The sequence below is a fragment of the Lithobates pipiens genome, unplaced genomic scaffold (assembly GCF_037356315.1).
Source record: "Lithobates pipiens isolate NorthernLeopardFrog02 unplaced genomic scaffold, aLitPip1_a1.2 Scaffold_18, whole genome shotgun sequence".
NCBI lineage: Eukaryota > Metazoa > Chordata > Amphibia > Anura > Ranidae > Lithobates > Lithobates pipiens.
In genome coordinates this window covers 75152072-75175560 of record NW_027507758.1, presented here as the reverse complement: position 1 = coordinate 75175560, position 23489 = coordinate 75152072, and the positions used below count along the sequence as shown (strand labels likewise).

At 42.4% G+C, this 23489-nt stretch overlaps 1 protein-coding gene across 1 annotated transcript; it reads right to left on the bottom strand.

Moving 5' to 3' along the window:
- Positions 1–1343: 1343 nt before the first annotated feature.
- Positions 1344–22197, bottom strand: CUNH1orf115 (chromosome unknown C1orf115 homolog). Its single transcript, XM_077485791.1, has 2 exons — positions 21800–22197; positions 1344–8567 (listed from the first exon to the last, which is right to left on the bottom strand). Exons 1-2 carry the CDS (start codon positions 22109–22111, stop codon positions 8445–8447), a joined length of 435 nt encoding a protein of 144 aa, XP_077341917.1. The 5' UTR covers positions 22112–22197; the 3' UTR covers positions 1344–8444.
- Positions 22198–23489: the final 1292 nt, after the last annotated feature.

The window sequence follows — 23489 nt, the reverse complement described above, 5'->3', positions numbered from 1 at the left end:
TCGCAGCGATACCTCATATGTGTGGTTTGAACAGCGTTTTCATATGTGGGCCCTGTTCACATATGCGCTTCTGCACGCGAGCCCGGTGGGACGGGGTGCGTTTAAAACATTTTCTTTTTCCTATTTATGTACCTTTTATTTTTTTTACACTGTTCTTTAAAAAAAAAAAAAAAAAAGTGTCACTTTTATTCCTAAACATCCCTTGTAATAGCTAAAAAGCATGAGATGACCTCTTAAATATGAGATCTGGGGTCAAAAAGACTTCAGACCTCATATATACACTAAAATGCAATAATTTTTTTTTATTAAATGTCATAAAAAAAAATGTTGCTTTAAGAGCTATGGGTGGAAGTGACGTTTTGACATTGCTTCCACCCTGCAATGGTATGGAGACTGGTGGGAGCCATCTTCCCCTCCCCTGTCTCTATACCAAGCCAGGGAGAGGACCCAATTGCCTACGCCCATACCAACGGCTCTGGTAAGCAGCAGAGGGCACCAGAGAGCGGTGGGGGGGGCCCTCTCCCGCCGCCAATAAAAGTGATCTCATGGCGAGACCACTTTTATCTGAGTGGATTCAATGGGGGGGGGGGGGGGGGCGGATGGCAAAATTAGTTTTCACCTAGGGTGTCAAAAATCCTTGCACCAGCCCTGCTTCCACTGCAAAATACCATGTGCGTCCCACGCATGGGCGAGCATGTAACTTTTTTCCATGATGCAGTGCTCAGACCTAGTATTGCCAGAGCGGGAGACGTCAGCACTTAATTTCCACTCAGGCACTGGGTATTTTTGTGGCAGATGCAGCAGAGGAAGGAGCGGTGGGGGAGCATTGGAGAGGTATCAGTGGGACAGATGGTGGCCTGTTCACAGACAGTCATTGTGCCCAAAATGTGCAAGGTGACAATAGATCTTTAAGTAGGATGACCACATTTCCAAACTGCCATTCAGGGACACACCCCCTTCCCAAAAATCAGCTTGTGCTGTAATGAATAACAACATAGCCAGGGCAGCGGGTGCACGCTCTACACAGAAGCACTGATCATGCCCCCCAAAAAGGCCGACGTATCGGGGATTGTGCCTCTGCAGACATTTCCAGGACAAGTACTGTCAGTGAGTAAATCGATGATGTGGCGGCCTTTTTTTTGGGGGGGGCATCAGATCAGCCCAGAGGGGGTGGCTGTGTCAGTTTCATTCCGGGACACTGTATTGTCCTAGAATGAAGGTGCCTGGGACCCGGGACAGACCTGCAAAATGCGGGACTCTCCCGGGCAATCCGGGACATGTGGCCACCTTACCTTTAGATCATCATTGGCAGCTCTATGACACAAATATATTTGCCAGCCAAATCTGATAATAGAACTTTATTTACAAGCAATGTACTGTACACCTTTATATCACACAATGTACAATATAAGCTGTTGCCATTTTTCAGTCCTCTTGACAAAAGTTGTAATACAACACAAGTATGAAAACACAGATTTTTCAGTATTACTGGCTGACTCATTAAAGCATTGCAGAAAAAAGTAAGGGCTCATTCAAACTAAAGTGCACGTTGCCACAAAGCATGGCAACACACCTGCTCTATGTGCTTGGTGGTACCATTCATTGGCAATGGCACCCCACAGTAGAGTGTAACGCATGATGCACCAAAACGTGCATGCACATGTATTAGGAAAAATTTTTTTTTTACATCCGTTGTGGTACATTGGCAACCCATTTATTATGAATAGACTGCTTTAACGAAACACATGCAAACGTTCCACTTTAGTGTGATTAGGCCCTCAAATGCAACAACAATGAAACATTTGTGTACAATGTACAATCGGATTGTAACGGGGAAGGGTATGTTACAGATAAAAGGTCAATGTTTGCAGTCATTATCATAAATTAACCTTTCAGTTTTCAGAAACTAAGACATAATCACAAGGATATTTAGACATTTTTTTATTTTTTGCGTGAATGTTTTAAAATTTTTTAATCTTTCAAGCAATTTTAACATTTTAAAATTGTGTGAAAGATTTAAAATTTCCCCTCTTAGCCCTTGTACACACGGTCGGAGAATCCGTCGGAAATGTGTCCTATCGGACCGTGTTGTCGGATAATCTGACTGTGTGTGGTATGCATCGGACTGATTCCGTCAGAATATCCGTCGGACCCAATTTTCCAACTTGTTGGAAATATTTCCCGACCAACTGGTTCGATCGGACATACTCCGATCATGTGTAGCGAATTTTGATCGGACCAAGTGCCACGCATGCTCAGATCAAATTCCTACATCAAAGCTATTGGCTACTAGCCTGAATGTAGTCCCATCGTAACGAAATTACATCATCACGTTCTGAAAGATGGGATTTTTCGTCAACTTAGTCCGACCGTGTGTATGCAACAGTTTCGGACAAGATCCGACTGACAAAATCCGACTGACAAAATCCGACGGACAAAATCCGACGGATTTGGTTGTCGAAATCTCCGACCGTGTGTACGGGGGCTTAGACTTTTGTCACCAGAACAGTTGTCCCCATTCAATACTCCTCTCCACCTTTTATTCTGGTGACAATTGTAAAATTTTGGAAATTCCATCACTTTGGGTCGGTTCACACTGGGACAACTTGTCAGGCGACTTAGCTGCCTGACAAGTCGCGTCCCGTTCTGTACAATGGAACCGTCCAACCCTCCAATGGAGTCGCTCTGACTTAGAAAAAGGTTCCTGTACGACTTTGGGGGCGAGTTGAGGCGACTTGCATTGACTTCTATAGAGAAATAGTTTTGCAAGTCGCTGCAGCGGTCGCCTGAGGCACTCGCCTGAGTTGTGCTGCCTCAGTGTAAACCGACACTTTCTGTTTCGGTGACAGTTATCACATATAAAGGTGTGAATCCCCCCAAGGGGATACAGACAACAATAAAAAAGTGACTTTGGTCCAGCCTGCTGTACAGTATTGGGATTTGCCTTGCAATTAACTCTTCAACAATTTTATCACTGACACAAATTAAGAAAAAATAATTGAGTTAAAAATTGGAATGTTAAGGCTAATTTCAGATTGGGGCATTGTGGGCATCGGCAGTAAAGTGGCACAATATTTAGCACCATTTTACCGGCGCTATTCGGGCCGCTAGCGGGGCAGTTTTAACCCCACTAGCGGCCAAAAAAGGGTTAAAACCTGCAGCGGCGTTTTGCCAGCCGGTTTGCGGCACTGCCCTATTGTTTACAATGGGAAGGGCCTCTTTAGGAGCGGTGAATACACCGCTCCTATAGCGCTGCAAAGATGTGGCTTGCAGGACTTTTTTGACCATCCTGCAAGCGCACCGCTCCAGTGTAAAAGCCCAAAGACACAGGAGAGGCGCTTTACAGGCACTATACAGCCGCTATTTTTAACACTATAGGCTAAAATGTGTGAAAGTAGCCTAACACTGAATCTGTATTTTCTTCATTATTCTCAGTCACAGACAGTAAATTACATTTGCATTTTATTTGAGAACTTTCCAAAAATTTCATAAATTGTAAACATTTTTTACACCTTTTTTTTTTTGCACTGAAGCAATGGATGTATTAAGTTTCAGTGCATTTCTAACAGTCCACTTTTATCTATCTGGGAAGCCATTGATGGAAGCTGCCATTCGTCCAGCTCATTGACTGAATACTGGTTCCAGGGCCGAGACTTCGCAGTAATCAGTAAAAGGTATTTCCCTCCCTGGTACTAATATATAGATGAAAAGTCAAACAGAAGCAGGTTCTATTTAAAGTATAACAAAAATCAAGTGTTGGATAGAATAGAGAGGGATAGAACATCTGCCAGTTTTTTTTTGCTATGACCATGTAAGGAGCCTCCTGTAAGCGAGATCTTATTTGTCCTGTTTACCTTTATCGCAGAGAGTCAAAGTAAGAAATAATCCCAAATTTTGGGTTGTCACTACAACAGGAATAGAGGGAAAATCTTCCAATGGGGACACTAGATCTAATGATCTTAGTGACAACCAAGGGTTCCCTTCCTTTGGGGGATTTACTCTCACTTCCTTTATTGACTATGGGGCTGGAAATGAAGAGAAATGAGACACAGATATAAACAAAAACTGACAAGGGTTATAACCCCTTCTCTACTCTATCCAAAACAAAAAGAAAAGATTTGCTTTTAGTTCTACTTTTCAGGTTTCTTAAAAAGGCAGCTTCATGAGTCCTTTTTATGATACAAATATAGGTTTGTTAAAGTAGATTTCCAGGGCAACTCACCAAGTGTTCTACACCTCCCATAGTTTCAATTTGCTTTGGATATAAATACTTTTAAAATTGATGTATTGTGGTAATCACGTGATTCAGGTATCTTCAGCTTTCACCTACATAGTACCAGCTGGTAGGAGAGATGAAATTATACCCAAGAGTCACACGGCAGTAATGTGTGCCACCTCTCTGGGACTACATGTCCCAAGGGGCATTGCATCTAGATGGTGGGGGGACAGTGGAAATTTGTATGAGCCAAGGGGCGGTCTACCGTACCGACTGATGTCCTTGGCTTCACTCCCACACACTAATGGTAGGCAAGACAAAGCCCTCATATCACCCAACTGTAGTCCAGATGATTTGATAGTGTCTTTGACTTATGAACAAGGTTGGAAAAGTCTGGCTTGAACCTACCAGTACCAGCTCCACTGTCATGGCTTTCAGAAACTAAAACTAACTCCCCGTCTCTAACCTAATTCTGCCATTGCTGACCTCTTTGTCTTAAAATACTGCGTCCCAGGCTGTGATATTCGTCCAATGGCTTCAATAGACATGTTTGTTCTGGGTCAATGAAAGCAACAAAGCCAGAGATAGACAGGGAAATTGCAGCAATGGAAGCCTTCATAATCATCTTAGTAAACATTTCCTTTAACAAGCTACTGAGAAACCCATTCATCTCTACCAACCAATCTTCTCCTCTAAGGCTAGCTATGGCCATGGTAATATTTATTGTGCTCATGTCACTTTGCTATCAGCTCCATACAACACCACCAGACTTGCTCAAAGAGACGGCTCATTGAGCAAAGCTGAAGTACGAAATTCTTTAGGCCAGAACAACCAGTATTAAATGTTAATCAGATGGCCCAAAAAAAATAATTCTGAGGCGTTACATGGTTACAAGCTTTGACCAGTGTAATTATGTATATACCATACCTGGCTGATATCCTCAAACTGGAAATGGCTGAAGCAGATATTGCTACTCCAGTGATCTCCACCTGCTTTGGTGTCCCGTGGTGAGTGTCTGCCCTGATGTATTGTGAACACAGGAGAACGCACGCTCAGCACGTCCCTTTAAATTAATTTATAGCACCAGGACGGCCCAACTTATATTGTCATTAATGGAACTGAAAACAACTTGTCAGAAGGACAGTAAAAGCCACCGCTGGCCTCTTTCATACACACGTACCTCTAACCCTCTTCAACATGCAAAAGCCATCCTATCACTATCCGGATTGTGGGGGGATCACCCACCTTTCTTTATTAAGTCTACTAACACTTCGGAAATTAAAAAACACAAACTTGTTAAAGCGGAGTTCCACTCAAAAATGGAACTTCGGCTTTTCCGGTTCCTCCTTCCACTCCGGTGTCACATTTTGCACTTTTCAGGGGGGAGGGGAGAGCAGATACCTGTCTAATACAGGTATTTGCTCCCACTTCCGGCGATAGATCAGCCAACAAAAACCTCCTCCTCGTGCCCAAAGCCCGGTATAAATCCAAGGGTGATCGGAGATTCGCTGTCCAAGGGCCTCGGCTATGGAATGCTCTACCAATCAACATCCGCCTGGAAGAAAATCACCTGGCTTTTAGGAAAAAACTCAAGACCTTCCTCTTTTAGCAGATGATCAAAGCTCGCCACAGCGCCTAGAGGCGATTCAGTTCGCATTGTGCGCTGTACAAGTATTTCATTCATTCATCGCCGCAGATTCCGTGGCAATCTACGCCATGTCCAGTCCCTCCATTGTCCCCCCTTCGCTGTCTTCTGGGAGACACACAAGTCACAGAAGACAACAGGGACCAGTGAGGAAGCGCTGCGCGACTCGCGCATGCGCAGTAGGGAAGCAGGATGTGAAGCCGCAAAGCTTCACTTCCTGATTCCCTTACTGAAGATGCTGGCGTTTCCACTCGGGAGCCAATGGATGGGTCAACTTCAGGTGAGGACATAGTGGGCACCCTGGACAGGCAAGTTTCCTATTATTAAAAGTCAACAGCTGCAGTATTTGTAGCTGCTGACTTTTAATTATTTTTTTTCGGCGGAACTCCGCTTTAATATGCTATAATATATAATATAGTGTTTTTTGAGGCTCTTTATTTGAAAATGCTAGTTGCATGGCCATCATTCTGACTAGCTACTATGAATCACTGACCCAGAAATAGCATGCACATAAGAATGTTTTTTCCATACTTGTTCCTGGGTAATAAGTATGCAAGGCAATGAGGTCAGCCTGAAGCCGGAAATAGACGGTTCGAATCTTGGCCGGTTCAGCCGGGACCAGCCGAGATTCAAACTATGTATTTTCTAGGAGTAAAAAAATTGCCGTGTAATGATCACTAAAATACTTGCAGACAGATGTATTTAAATGCGCAAAGACGCGTATGCGTACATAACGATAATTTATTTTGCCCTTTGTTTAAAAGCAGTGCATGTTTACGCACCGGTGTGAATGGCTCCATTGAAAAGAATACAACTGTGTTCAGATCCGTAATAAAAAAAAAACACAAATATGCGGGGGGGGTTTTACAGCAGTGTCAATGAAGCCTGATAGCCAATCAATAAGTATTTTATAGGTGGGGGCAGGGTCAGAAATGTAAATGGACCCTTATAAGTCTTCATTTAACCAGCAAAATTCAACAATGTACCTCAAGTATAAACCAGAAATGTGTCACCATCACCACCAAGAGCATCAAATTCTCAATTTTTATTTCCTAATGTCTGCAGGCCTTACACAATCAGTCAACCTCAAATATTCAGGGACCGCTATAGTGATCCTGAGGCGTAGGGAGAGATTTAAAGTAAAACTAAAGGCAAAACTTTTTATTTTCCATTTTGGAAAGAGTTAAAACCCTTTTCAGTTTTTTCCATCTGTGTCCCATTGGGGAGATTTATCTTCACTTCCTGTCCCATAGCCAAACAGGAAGTGAGGAGAGAAAATGTCTCCAATGCTGGGGAATTCTCCAGAACTAGTGTCCCCACTGCAAGATAAAGCTAAACTCTGGGATAAGCAAATATTGTCTAAATACAAGAGTCACATGTATTCTTGAATCTTGGTGTGCTTTGAGTATTTCTTCCAGGTCTGCAGTAATCCAGTGTGAATTTTTCCTCTCTGTGCAGGAGCTTCCTGTAATAATGACCGGTCACTGCTGTTCTCTCTCCTTGTGCAGGGTGACTGGTCTTGTCTCCGCCCCTCCCTGTAGTTTTCTGCAGGGACCATGCAGTAGGTGGAGCTTTCCGGGTCCCTCCCATAGCTCTGCTCTTTGCAGCGGCAACTTCTTCAGCACAGTGATGATGCCACTGCTACTTTTACAGGATAATATCTGGGTTTGCAAAGGCATCTGGTGCACATAAAGAACATTTATATTTTTTGTAGCTATTGAGGAATATTTTTTAATGAAAGTTTTTAATCTCAGATTTCAGTTTTAAGAATTAGGATTTCAGAAAAAGAAATCTTCATTGAATTGGGCAGCTTTTGACTAATAGGCAGTCAAGTAGGAGATGAAAATCAGACCTCTGGTCACATTTTGAGGCTCCTTTCAGTGCTTGCTTTATAGTCCTGGAATCTGTATGACTACCTCATAGTGCCCACTGATAGGCTTTATTACTAGTAAACAATTGCATCTTTGGGTAACACTGTTATATTATCACCTGAGTGTCAAATTCCACATTTAAAAGAAACCGGTCATAAGAGACACACAAGCCCTGATTGACCAAGGCATGGGGGCAGGTAAGGCACTTGAAAGTGTACTAAAGGCATGCGAAAGTGACCACCTATTTAATATTGCTGTTTGTCACTTTAGCACGCCTTAAATGCAATTGTAGCTTGGTGAATCATTCTGGAAATGCTAGTTGCCTGGCATGGCTTGCACCACTACATTTTCCAGCTGTTGCAGCATGCCAGTTGAGTAAAGATGAATGTCAGACAGCTTTGGCTGGAATGCAGTCAAGCATGTTAGCACTATTCTTTGAAACACAACTAGAAGCACAAGTTTTAATTCTGGCCCAAGAAAGCTAGAGTTCCAAATTCCAGTTGAAGCTCCATATGGTTAACCAGGAGATGATGGCTCTTCTCACACATAACATTACATGCGCTTTTTGCATTGGTTGGATGGTTGTGAATCTGAACAATCAAACTTCTTCACTGAGGTTCCCATTTTGCGGTCTTCATCTTTTGAGGGAAGTGTCTTTATTTGAAGGCAGGTTTGGTGTTTGAAATGTTTGGACTCGGATATTTGGATCAAGTTAGCGGTTCGTGGAGGAGATCACCACTGAAGAGACAGCAAATGGGGCTATGTAGGCATTTGCCAGTCCCTGAAGACCAATCAACAAGTAACGGCAGCCAGTCCGTACAGCCTTGCCAACATTCTAGAGGAAAACAATGAGAGAAAAAAATACATACAAGTGAAAATAAAATTAAATTCAAGGCAATAATCTGGACATGAAAAACTGCAACAGAATTAAGAATGCTATCCAGAGAAAAATAATTTTTACCAACACTGAGAGAACTTCATTTTTGGATCTTGGTAGGAGCACAATCATCAAAGGAACCTTCTGTTCTCAAGAACAATAGTCACTTCTTTGAGGCCCAAACATTGCAGGGGAGCAGCTATGGAGTGACACTTTATTTGTTTTCACTTTGGTTCACACAAATCGCACATCCATGTCACCACACAAACATATTTCACTCCTTAGTGTTTCATCTAACACCATCATTCACATCCTCTCAACACAACTACACTTTAAACAAGACATACACACTTATGCCCCGTACACATGACCGGTTTTCCCGTCGGAATAAACTCTGAAGGTTTTTCCGACGGAGTTCCGACGGAATTCCGCTGAAACTGTCTTGCGTACACACAATCACACCAAAGTCCAACCGTCAAGAACGCGGTGACGTACAACACGTACTACGGAACTAGAAAGAGGAAGTTCAGTAGCCAGTAGCCAATAGCTTCCATCTCCTACATTGCCGTGTCATTTTTGGTCCGTCGGAACAGCATACAGACGAGCGGTTTTCCCGATAGGAATTGGTTCCGTCGGAAATATTTAGAACATGTTCTATTTCTAGGTCCATCAGAATTTTCGACGTAAAAAGTCCGATGGGGCATACACACGATCGGAATATACGATGAAAAGCTCCCGTCTGACTTTTTCTGACGGACATTCCGCTCGTGTGTACACGGCATAAGAATTTATTTATTTTGGGATTAACAATTAACACTATGATAACACTACTATAAAGCAGATATATATGTACGGTGAGCATTGGAAATTACTTTCACCCTCAATTGACACCTCAGAATTAAACTAATATCTCTTAAAGTGGTTGTAAACCCTTGTTTATAACTTTATGTTACAGTTAAGTCTATATTAATGAGGAGAGAGGGGGTGTGTCCAGGCAGGGGTGGACTGACAACTCATGGGGCCCCCGGGCAATAGGAGATTATGGGGGCCCCAGGCAATCAGAGATTATGGAGCCACACAGTATACACAAACACACACACACACAGTATACAATCACACAGTATACACAGACATGTTTCTATTGGTGGAGAAGGTACTGGAGAGGTGGGGCAGCTATAATCTCGGGATTTTTAGACCAAAAGGATGTCGGTAAGGGACATTTCAGAGACAGATGTAAAAAAAAAAAATTTTTACATACTGTCCCTGGTTTTACTGAGGCTGGAAACCCTGATGGGGCCCCCTAGTGGCATGGGGCCCTCGGGCAGTGCCCGAGTGGGCCAATGGTCAGTCCGCCCTTGTGTCCAGGCCACGGCTCCATTTCTGAATGGACACATGGAGCCGCAGCTCAGCTCGGGTGCCCCCATAGCAAGCTGCTTGCTGTGGGGGCACTCGGCAGGAGGGAGGGGCCAGAAGGGCCGAAGAGGGACCCCGGAAAGAGGAGGATTCAGGCTGCTCTGTGCAAAACCACTGCACAGAGCAGGTAAGTATAATATGTTTGTTTTTTTTATGAAAAAAAAACTGAGACTTTAGTATCACTTTGAGTACCCAGATAGAAAGGATAACTTGCCACACATTTGTGGCAGTGTTGAATTGTAAGTCTGTTAACTTGCTGCACATTTTTACTGGTGAGTTGTACATTTGCAGAGCACTTGAAGCAGAAGTTCTAGTTTTCACTTTTCCAAATTGTAACAAATGTGTGTGGCAAGTCTCTAGCAAGAGCAAAGTTGAAGTGGTGAGTCTACAGCAAGAGGTTTGCAAGTCTACAGCCTGAAAATTCAGCCACAGTGCCCCCTGTGGTGAGATGATTATTGCACAACATAACTGAACCAGAACTTGCAGCAGACTTGCAGAATGTTTGCAAGGAAAGTTGATCTGGAGACATGCAATGCGGACTTGCGGACTGCAATTGTGCAACAAACTTGTGAAGGTTGGTAAGTCTAGCAATAGCTTAGCAAGTCACTTTCAGGCTTGCAACACAATTGTTTGCTATCTGGGTACAGAGAGTGTAAAGTTGGATCAAAGTCGCATTCAAAAGGTGCATAAAACTTGCGCTGGAAATCGTGCGACTTTGGAGTCGCGTAAGTGTGAATGAAGCCTTATTGGTTGTGTTAGGAGGGAGTGTCAGAGACTGCTGATACATTATATTACAAAATACTGCCAGAACCTGTTACAGTATTATTACTGGTTGTTACCAGTAACAATACAATAAACAATAGTATACAATACAACAATAGAAGTAACAATACTATACAATACAACAATACAAGAAACAATACTAGGGATGCACCAATAGCATTTTTCTTACAATGAGTACAAGTACCAATACTTTATTTTAGTACTCGCCTATACCAATTACTGATACCTACCACAACTGTTTTGTTTTAAGCTGTCAGCAATGAAAAGTTATTTAAAAATTGAAATAAATAGTTTTTTTTTTTCATTTAGCGCTTTTTCAATGTGAAATGTGTAAATATATGTTAATATATATGTGTAAAAATATTCACTAACAAAGCAAAGGAAGAAAAAGTTTTAATTGTTTATCGTTTATAAAATAGACGTGAACAAAAGAAATAAAGCAGGAAAATAATAATTAAATGGAGGAGAATAGGGAGTTAATTAAGTCTGATTAGAGTAAATTTGATCTGCAGATGAAGAAACAGAAATATACAAAGAGAAACAATGTTTCTTTTTATTTTAGCGTTTCAGGGCTGAGCAATGTTGGTAATAAACATTGCAGGATGCTTTTTTTGACAGCTCCAATTACCGGACTTTAACATTGGGGAGACCCACTGACAGTTCAAAGAGCCGAGCCTGAAAGTATTGGTTTCAGGTATCGGTGCATTTGCACTGATACCGATACTAGTATAGGTGCAACCCTAAACAATACTATCAGGCACTGCTCTGTGTTAATACACACCTCTGTTCTCAATCAGACATTAAAACTGTTCTGTATAGCATAATTTATTTCACTATTCCAAAAACACAACACTACTGGTACTGGGGCACTGAGGAGCATCTGGGAGGCATTGTTCCCACTTACCATCCTGTGATACTGGCATACATTTCCTCACCTACCATGAAAAAAAAAAAGTTAATCTAAAAGCCAATTTCAGTCAAAATGTAATTTTTTGCTTGGATACAGTAGGAAAGGGTTACGGTCTCTGTCAAGTGTTTTTCACTGCTGCCTGTGCTAGCATTTGCAAGATTTCCCCTCACTTCCTGTTCTGTTGACAGGGGTCAGATAAACAGGAAGTGAGGGGAAATCTCTTCTGTGGGGATACAGACAGCAATAAAAACCAGACCAATATTTCAATGCTTACCTACTTAAAAAAAAATTAAAAACGTTTTGGGCTTTAACATAATGGCCACCTGCAGTGATTTTTTTTTATATTGTGACTGTGATTTAATTTAACAGTCGGTCTGATATAGGGGTGCAAAGTATCAACACACTTTCAATTTATCCCTGTGGCTGTGCACCACGGTTAGTGGGGCTGGGCTTCAGTGCCTTATGCCACTGGTGCTGGGGGGGGGGGGTAAGACCAGAATCTGGGGGGCACAGCCCACCCCAGCACCCCCCTAGATCCGGAAATGATAATAAAGAGATGATTTTCAGCTATCTCAACTTATTTACACAGAACATATCTACGTAACCGAAAATTTTCAACTAGAAATATATGAAATTTGATCATTTTAAGTGATACTAAAGTCTCTGCTCTGTTCTGTTGCAGTGAATTTGCACAGAGCAGTCCAGATCCTCCTCTTTTCAGGACCCTCTTTGGCTCTTCTGGCCCCTCCCTCCTGTTGAGTGCTCCCACAGCAAGCAGCTTGCTATGGGGGCACCCAAGGCGAGTCACAGCTCCCTAGGTCCATTTAGACATAGAGCTGCGGCCTGGCCCGCTTCCTCTCTCTCCTCATTGGCTCGTTTACTTTGATTGACAGCAGCGGGGGCCAATGGCACTTTGCAGCTGTCTCAGCCAATGAGGGGGGAGGCAGCTGAGTCTCTTGTGGAACATCAATGTATATAGAAGGGCTCAGGTGAGTATTGGGGACTAAGGGGGGCTGCTGCACACAGAATGCTTTTTATCTTAATGCATAGAATAGATTTAGATAAGGAACGTTCTGACTTTACAACCCCTTTAAATAATTGCCAGCTGACATTATACAACCATGTAGATATCCAGAGACGTAAATGAGTTGTCAGATAAAGCTATTACTATGGCCTTTGCACGGGCGTACAATGTTGTGTGAACAAGGCCAAAATAAAATTAATTTTTTTTTTGCGTTTTTGGCTTGACATACACTTTAAAGTGTAAGTTCATCTTTACAGAAAATCTGTATTGTGACCTTAGGCTCAGGTCACACCTATGCATTTTTTGGTGCTTTTTGCAGAAACGCTTTACAGTCCATTTAACATGATTTCCTATGGGACAAATACACATCTATGCTTTTTTCAGTCACTGCGTTCTTGGAAAGGATCAGGGACTTTTATAAATGCAAATCTGTGCTTGTTTTGGTTCAATAGACTTCGATGGAGAGGCTGCAGGAAAGCATGTAGTGCGTTTTTGCTGTGATTTTACAGCAATTCACATTTTTTAATCTGTCCAACAACAAACTGACTAAAAAATAAGCGAGCAAATCATGGCAAAATCAAACGTGCAAAAATATAAAACACACAGTAGAAACAACCAAAATCAAATTGCATAGGTGTGAATCAAGCCTTAAACTAGACCCCCTCTTCATTCCCCCCTGGTCCCGGCTCTACCAGAATGGGGATTTGAAATCCCGGTGGCTTTCTCTCCTTTACTCGCAGTGCTGACAGTATGGGCTAGACAGCTTCTGATTGGCCTGCACTGCTGCTGACCAATTAAGATCCATGTAGTCCGTACTGGCCAAGCAATACAGACTTGAGATTAAGCTGGAGGGTTTTCAAATCCCTGGATCGGTGAATCAGCTTTTTTGGTGTCTGACAGCAGAGGATCGCTGTATGTGTCGGTTCCCACTGGGGCGGCTTCAAAATCGTGCAACTCTAAAGCCGCCCCATACAGCACTCCAAGCCACTCCAAAGTCACCTCCACATAGTACAGGAACCTTTTTCTAAGTCGGAGCGATTTTAGACGCTCCGATTAGAACAGTTCCATTGCACTGCATGGAGCACAACTTGTCAGGCACCTAAGTCGCCTGACAGGTCGCCTTAGTGTGAACCGGGACTAAAGGTGAACTTACACTTTAAATATTTATAGAGTATTTAAAAATAAAACCTAAACTGTTAGGGCTTAATTACACTTGATTTGAATTTAACACATTTAAGCGCCTACCACTTCAACATGCTTTTTTGATGTGTTTGGCTTCACATCCACTCCTGGCATGTCTCTCCAAGACCTCCTCGCTGTGCCTGTCACTCAACAACCCTGGAATGGATCCCTCCTGAATGACTTTCCTGGCAGTGCTCCCTGCTGTCCTCCCCCTTCTCCTGTTCAAGACACCCCGAGATAGGTTAGTCTGAAGGGGTTCCTTCCCAGCTCCCAAGCTCCAGGTCCAAGGCCCCCCCCCCCCCTCCCCAGAAAGGGGGCTCCCTCAAAGGCCACGACAGCTTAACACTTCATCGCTCAGTTTCTCCAACCGACAACTCCTCCCCAACAGGCTGACCATGAGTATATATAGGAGCCCTGCCCCCTTTCAATCCTAGTTGGGGATTGGTCAGGGCTCCCAGATACATTCCATGCCACTCCAATCCTTTGCCCTGCCTTTTTTCCAGAATCCTCTAGAAACAGAGGAGGGGCTAAAGAGATGAAGTGCATGTCAGTCACCTACTGCTACTCTCAAAACCACTTCAAGCCCCCAGATCAAAAACAAACAGGCCTAGCCCACAGCTAGACCTGCCTAAATTTACCTTCACTGACTGTAAAAAACAAAACACTACCTCTAGCACATCCTACCTAAGGTAGAGGGTGCTACACTAAAAAACAAAAAAACAAAAACAAATTGGGCTTAACATATACTTGACTTATTTATTTGTAAAACAGAAATTGTATCTATGAAAAAAAAACAAAAAACTGTAAAATAAATAATATATATATATATATATATATATATATATATATATATATATATATATATATATATATATATATAGATAGATAGATAGATAGATAGATAGATAGATAGATAGATAGAATAAATCTCCTGCAAAGTACATTTTAAAAACCTTCACCTAAATCAGTTTTTGATAATGAGCTCATTTCTGTGCAGTCCCATAGGCAGAATGATTGTCGTCTGAAGATGCTGATGTCTCAGACACAGGAAGTGTGTATTACATGACTGTCAGCAGTGTTACCTGTACACAGGGTGGATATAAATTGATGATTTAAAAAAAAAAATCAGATTCTTTTTTATCTAAATCGTATTTTGTTTTTTTTTCATCAAAATAATTTTAATAAAATGCTTTTGGAGTAAAAATCTAAAGATAGTTTTCTATTTAAGATACAATAATAATTTGGTTTATTCAGCATGAAATGGAGCTAGTTCTGTAGCATGAGACCGTATATTCTGCAACATTTAAATTTTTGGTAGTAAACTCATTCAATTAATCCAAGCGCTGCACGCTGATATAACATGCACTGCATTGATGCATTCACACAATTTCACAATAACCATGAGATAAAACAAGGTTCAGGAATATTCCTTTATCCTATTGTTTTGCAAATCTATGTACACTACAAACTGTATGATTGAACCGGTTCTGATATCGCTGTTTTACTAACCTGAGAGCTTATTATTCTAAATAGGAAACCTTAAATTTGTTCAAAAATGTTAAAGATTCCAACTACCACCAAGAATAAGTCCTTACATTTAAAGAGCCCGTGTCATTTTAGATCCGTCATGGCAGCGCCTGTTAGCGGGCATCCACTCACCTGTTGCTGCTATGTCCCTCACCTTGTTGTGTCACTACTGCATCACCCGCCGCCCCATTAAAGTGAATGGGGTGGTCGGTGAGTCAACAGAAGGTCAGAGGAGGAGCCGCTGCAGGACGGAGATGACAGCTGCTCTTTAAAAATTATGATTTGAATCGAGTTGATTTAAATCAAGCCCTTTTACTAGTGATTTAAATCAAATCCACCCTGCCTGTACATGTACCTGTACTTCAGGACTGCTGAAGCATACACTGTAATTTCAGGACGCAGCGCAACGGCATGCCTATGCTGCATTTCTCATGTGAATCAGGAGCTCTACTCTCCTATAAAGGCTTGTTAGTGTCTACATGGCTGTAGATCATGATTACCTACTCAGGACAACCCAGCACAAAGTGTGGTTAGGCTTGTTCTGTGACATTCTGCATTGCACAGTGTGAAAAACAAACTGCAGAGATATATGGGGCTGCCATTACTAATCTCTCAATCTGACTGTCTGAGTGTACTACTACTAGCTTGGCTATAATGATTATCCTCTGGCTTTAATGGTTTCTTTGTCATTGACCTGGAACAATAAACAAGTATTGTGTGTATATAAATCTATATATATATATATATATATATATATATATATATATATATATATATATATATAGATAGATAGGTAGATATATATAGATAGATATATATAAAGCTATATATATATATATATATATATATATATATATATATATATATATATATATATATGTGTAAAGTTTTATTGCTAAAATTAAACTCCAACAAAATTCGGTGTGACATTATGGGTCCTATTCTTTTTCCTCAAGTGGTGAGAGTCCAGAATACTGCAGAGAATTTTTATTGTAGAGAGAAACTGCAGGGCAAGTCATATTTAAAAAAAATGCTAAGCTGGTGTCTGGTGTATCTAAACACAAGAAGAAAAATGTAAAATATATTACCCCTGACAATGGCATCTCTGACGAAGCGCATTGGGCAGAGCTTAGTCTTTATTAGTTGGCGTCATAACGCCCACAGAAAGGGGCATACTGTAGGGAGAACACATACTGTAGGGATTATTGCTAGCAGATTTAGCCACTGACAATAAATGCATGCTGAAAAACGAACCTGCTGGTTGATCGATAGGTACAATGGGCATGCCCATCAATGAATAAAATCTTGTCTGGTCCCTCCTGAACCAGCCAAGATTCGATCTACCTATGGCCAGCTTAAAGGGAAAGCTCTGCTTGTTTGCTTCCTCCCCTCGCCACATTTTCCTAGATTGTAAGCTCTAATGAGCAGGGCCCTCTGATTGCCCCTGTCTTAAATTGTATTGTATTGCAATGTCTGCCCTAATGTTGTAAAGCTCTGCGTAAACTGTCAGCACTATATAAATCCTGTATGATAATAATAATAATTTGGCACCATTCGGTGGGGGAGCAGGTAATTGGTTTGGACAGGTACCCGCTCCCAATTCAGGCTGATTTCGCCACAGCAAAGTCAGCTGGAAGATTAGCCCCCTTTCCTCCTCCCGTCGTCGCCAGGCCATTCACAAAGCGCAGCATGCTTCACGCATGCGCAGTAGGGGACCAGCTGTGAAGCCTCAAGGCTTCACTGCTGGCTTGCCTTAGTGGAAATGGCATCGGCAGTCTACTGAAAAACTGGCTTGGGTAAGGACACCGCTGGATCTGTGGACAGGTAAGTCATTAGCTGCAGTATTTGTAGCTACTAATTTTATTTTTTTAAGAAGGGGCCTGGAGCTCCTCTTTAAGTAAAGGATGTGAGGAGAGGGGAAGATGTTCGTAGTCCAAATCAGGAGAGCAGCGTAGGGTGACAACATTGCTTCCCCACAGAGTGCAGCGAAGGAGCCTTGTTCTCTAGGACAGGAAGTGTTTCTAGTGGAAACACCAGCTGAAAATAAAAGAAGAAAAAAGCCTGAAAAAAAAAAGGAAACAAATGCAGCCACCACATCCAAGGACTGGTAAGCTGCAATATAGTACATCCTTGTTGGGGAGTTTAGATACTGTGCACTTTAATTAAACCTCATATAGAAAAATAAATCAATTTAACTAATTAGCCTATAACAGATCTGTGATTGGTGCAATGTAGAAAGTGCATAACATAAATAAAACATAACAACAGATCTCAGTGATCTCAGCACAGCAAATATTGTGTAATCCTAATGACACAACTAGTTGACTTTAGACTATGAACCAATGTGGCTTAATGAGTGTAATAAACTAATATGACGTGATGTGGTGCACGTGGTGCACGTGGTGCTCGGAGGTGCCAACTTATCCCGTTATTAATAGCAGATGTAAAACTAGCTAAACAAGGAGTGAGGGGAAATCTTCCAATGGGAAGTTTCCTCTCACTTTGGAGAGATTTTCTCCTGCTTGGGTATTCAGGACAGGAAATGCCTTTAGATACATACAAGCCTGTGGATGTTATTACTTTTTCCTGTGGGGAAGGGGGATTCGTCCTTGGGGGCAAAACAGTGGGAGAAGGAGCAGGCTGCCCCCCCCCCCCCCCCCCAGTCTGCACTCCTGGATTTATAGAACCGCAGAACAGGGATGGCAGAAAAAGACCAACTGGTCCATCGAGTCTGCCCTTTTATTTTTTTATTTTTACCTTTTTGTATAGATCTACGTTTGTCCCAGGTGTCCTTTTTCAGCAACTCAAATCGCATGACAAGTCGCACCCTGTTGTGGGCAATGACTGTTCAAATCAGCAGAAAAGTAAAGGAAAATTGGGACTTTGAGTGAGGCAGGTCACTTGAATGGATACCTTAATCAAATTATTTAATAAAAGTATATATTAATAACCTATCAAACTTATAGAGAGTGTCAATCTAAAAGGACACCATTTACTATAATACACTTGTAAAAATACATATTTATTAAACAGAGTAAGGTAAAACATAATCAGCATGACAATTACATGAAAACAATTCCAGAGCATTTACTCCCGATGATCGGTATGAGCCATGAAACGTGCGCCGAGTTATATGAGTTACATCGAATGGATGCTTTGACAAGTTTGCTCACCATGAGCAATCGATTTATATTCATTGTATTTATATGAATGAATGAGTGATTTCATGTAATTGTCATGCTGATTATGTTTTACCTTAAAGAGGAAGTAAACCCTGATGAGTTTACTTCCTCTTTGATTCCCTGCAAAGGTAAAGCATAATGGACTACTATGCATCGCATATTAGTCCATTATGTGTCACTTACCTGACACAGGAGCCAGCAAAATCAACGCTGTCACCTGTAGTCCGGAGTATCCATCTTCTCGGTGGGTCTCGCTGCTTCGGTGCTGTCTTTCGTTGGAGCCGCAATGACCTCACTCCCACGCATGCGCACGGGAGCTGCCACTCGTGGCATATCGCCGCTAAATGTGGTGCGCTCAGTGCTCCTGCACGCCGCTGTCTACAGCGCATGCACTGTAGACAGCGGTGTCTGTCTTTCGGCAAATATCTCCTAAACCGTATAGGTTTAGGAAATATTTCTTGGACCTACAATTAAGCCTTAACCTAGACTTACCTGTAGGTCAAAGTGGTTTGTAAGGGTTTAGAACCACTTTAATCTGTTTAATAAATATGTATTTTTACAAGTGTATTATAGTAAATGGTGTCCTTTTAGATTGACGCTCTCTATAAGTTTGATAGGTTATTAATATATAATTTTATTAAATAATTTGATTAAGGTATTCAGTGACCTGCCTCACTCAAAGTGCCAATTTTCCTTTACTTTTCTGCTGCTTGACACATATAAGGGATGAATTCATTCCAAAGGTGTTCTATCGGGTTGAAGTCAGGACTCTGTGCAGGCCAGTCAATTTCCTCTACCCCAAACTCACTCATCCTTGTCTTTATGGACCTTGCTTTGTGCACTGGTTTAAATCTTTAAGTGAAGGTGGGATTATGGTGTGGGGTTGTTTTTTAGGGGTTGGGCTTGGTCCCTTAGTTCCAGTGAAGAGAACTCTTAAAGTGAGTGTAAACCCACTTAAAAAAAAAAAAAAAAAAAACTAACACCTGCAAGACAAAGGTATAATGAGCTAATAGGCATAGCTCATTATGTAATACTCACCTGAGATCGAAGCCCTCGCTGTGGTGCCCATACACAGCACCGGCCAGCGACATCACTCCCGAGGGTTACTTCCGGGTATCACGGCTCCAGCACTGTGATTGGCCGGAGCCTGCATGCGCGTGGTAACGGCACACTCGCTGAAGCAATGGCACATACGTGCCATTCCTTCAGTTTGTGTCAGTGCACATGTGCCGATGACGTTGGCACATGAAAATGCAGGGGATAAAAAAAAAAACTGTGCAGGTTTAGGAGATATCCTGGGTAGCTACAGGTAAGCCTTATTATATAAGGCTTACCTTTAGCACAAAGTAAGGGTTTACAACCACTTTAAGGTGTTGGCATACCAAGACATTTTGGACAATTTCATGCTCCCAACTTTGTGGGTACAGTTTGGGGATGGCCCCTTCCTGTTTCAACATGACTGTGCACCAGTGTACAAAGCAAGGTCCATAAAGACATGGATGAGCGAGAGAAAAGAGAACTGGGAGGTGGAACTTTAAATGACATATGCGGAGGGTCAAGTGTTGTGTGGCATTATACGTGACATATCTATAATATATGTAAAGGAGTAGGACATTTGTCTCATAATTCATATTCAATAGAAAATTGATATACTACACATATAATTGACATATCTATACTATATACTTCTTGACATATAGTATAGATATGCCAATTATATGTGTAGTATATCAATTTCCTATTGAATATGAATTATGAGACAAATGTCCTACTCCTTTACATATATTATAGATATGTCAAGTATAATGCCACACAACACTTGACCCTCCGCATACTTCATTTAAAGTCCCGCCTCCCTTTTTTCTTTTCTCTTGTGTACACAATAATAGGGATGGAGGTTGATGACAATGTCATCTCCTTATATAAAGTGCCATAGACCCCCTTCTCTTTTAGAAAAATGGATGAGCAAATTTGGGGTGGAGGAACTTGACTGGCCTGCACAGAGTCCGAACCTCAACCTGATAGAACACCTTTGGCATAAATTAGAGCGGAGACTGCGAGCCAAGCCTTCTCGTCCAACATCAGTGCCCGACCTCACAAATGCGCTTCTGGAAGAATGGTCAGACATTTCCATAGGCACACTCCTAAACCTTGTGGACAGCTTTCCCAGAAGAGTTAAAGCTGTTATAGCTTCAAAGGATGGACCAACTCAGTATTGAACCCTACGGACTAAGACAGGGATGCCATTAAAGTTCATGTAAAGGCAGGTGTCCAAATACTTTTGACAATATAATGTATTTTGTAGAAAAAAAAGATTTACTCTGCCGCTATTGTGCTAGAAGATTGAAGTGTTCAACATAAAATCCATCTGGAACATCAGAAATCACTAATCACCCAGCCATTCTCAACCAGGGTTCCATGGAGACCTAGGTATTGCTTGGAGTTCCTTGAGCTGTGGCTAATTGTCAATAAATATTAGATGGCCTCCCGCGCTTTGTATGGAACTGGGGGGCAATACTCAAATTAGCTGGATGCCGCAAACACTTTCATGAGACACACTTGGTCATGTATTTAAACAGAAAAGAAGGGGGGAAGTGTTGCGCTTCCAAGGGAGATGGAACACTCAGTCAGAACTCAAGGAGACTTATTTCATCATTCTAAGGGGAGTGTAACTAACTTAGACAGCTTAGAATCACCCCATATCTCCATTTGTTTATTAGTTTTATTTTTCTGTGGCTAATTGACCTCTCATTTAATTGTACCTGCATTGTTCGAAGCCACTTGGCAGAGCCAGCGGTATGGCAACAATGATCTTTTTGTCTATCTCTGAAGGATGAGAGGTGGGGGGGATTCTGAATATCGCTGTAAAGGGGGGGGGGGGGATTTTCCCACTGGCCTCAAATTAATTGGTTTTAGTTGGGGTTCCCCATCTGAAAATTATCTCAATGTTTCCTCTGGAGAAAAAGAGTGGATGTTACCAGTTATGGCTCACTTAATGTTATATGTGTAATAGGTTATTGGGTGATTTATGGACCAGTTGGCTATTTTTGGAAAACAAGGACGCACATTTCTGTGGCCAAACCTTGAGACCCTGGGTAACTGTTCCTTGAATACCCTACCACCCCTGCCCTCCCCACTCCCTGCTCACCATGGCATACTTTTTGCTCACCTTGGCATACTTTTTGACTTTCTGTTTCCTCTTGTACTTCTTGTCCTCCTTGCTCTCTGTCTCCTCTGCTGTCTCTTCTAGGGGGTCATACCTGTCTGGGATGGGGGACAGGTGCACTTTCTTGCTGCTCCTTTCCTTCTTCTTTTTCTTGCTTTTCTTGTCTTTGCTCTGCTCTGCTTTCCCTGTGGGCACCTGCTGGCTGCTGCCATCCTCTTTCTGTGTCACCTCCTGCTGTAGGATCTGCTCCTTGTCCGGCTGCAGTTTTCTATACTTCTTCTTTTTCTTGAACCTGAGCTTGGGCCGCCCGGCCATGTTTACAGTCTGTATGGTGCCAGCTGACTGCACTGAGCTGGTGAAGTAAATACCCGACAATTACAGCGCAGCTTGGACTTTGCTTCCTACTGCACAGGAATGTCTGTGCTCTCCTTCGCCATCTAGTGGGCGTTTTGTACTATTACAGCCCTTGTTATTTCCTATGGCTGTTCCCTAGTGGCTGACTTGGCTGCCCTCCCAGGGAAGAAGTTGTGTTATGTCTCCCAGCTGGGGGTCTTCTTGTTCATTGTTCCATTAAGAAAGGTTTATTTGTTTGACTTGCTGCAGGATGTTCCCTCCCTGCCAGAGGATTGTTCCTAAAGATCCTGTATGTTTGCAGCTATACCATTCTTCTATTGGTAATTCCATCAGCATAAATGCACAGAGCAAACAGGACACAATGCCATCTAAAAATAAAATTAACTGTTTTGTAGAGCAACTTTGTTTTCATGTGACACATTACAACACACCGACACATCAATTCACTTAAGGCTGAGCTTTGGGATGAGAAAATATTGTCTAAATATAAGAGTCGTGTATTTTTCCTTGAATCAAAAGGCGGCCATACATGGATCAAAATTCAGCCGGTTCAGCAGGGACCAGACTAATTCCAATTTATGTATGGGGACAATGGATTATACAATTTTCCTTTAGATTTACCAAAACCATATAATATGAGGTCAAACCTAAACACTTTCAATTTGTATGCAATCAGGCAGGAACTTGCACTGCATAGTAACAGTTGGAGGTAAATCTTATGCCGCGTACACACGACCAGACTTTCCGTCAGACTAGGTCCGACGGTCTTCCTGACGGACTTTCAGCGGAGTTCGAACGGACTTTCCAAAGAACGGACTTGGCCACACACAAGCACACCAAAGTCTGACGGATTTGAACATGATGATGTACGACCGGACTATCATAAGGAAGTTCATAGCCAGTAGCCAATAGCTGCCCTGGTGTTGGTTTTCGTTCATCGGACTAGCATACAGATTAACCACTTGCCGACTGCCGCACGACGATATACGTCGGCAGAATGGCACGGGCAGGCATATGGGCGTATATATAAGTCCCTGCCTTCCCGCGGGTGGGGGGCCCGATCGGGCCCCCCCCGGTGCCTGCGGCGGTCGGCATTCGTTCGGGAGCGATCCGGGATGAGGGGGCGGCCATTCATTCATGGCCACCCCCTCGCGATCGCTCCCGAAGAATAGAAATGCTCCGTGACATCACTTCCTCTCCTCACAGGAGAGGAAGTGATGTAATCTCTCCTCCGTGTCGGTATTTTTCGTTCCGGCACCGAGGAGAGAGGATCGGTGAGTTGCACCAACACACCACACGTACAGTAGAACATGCCAGGCACACTCACACCCCCCCTTTA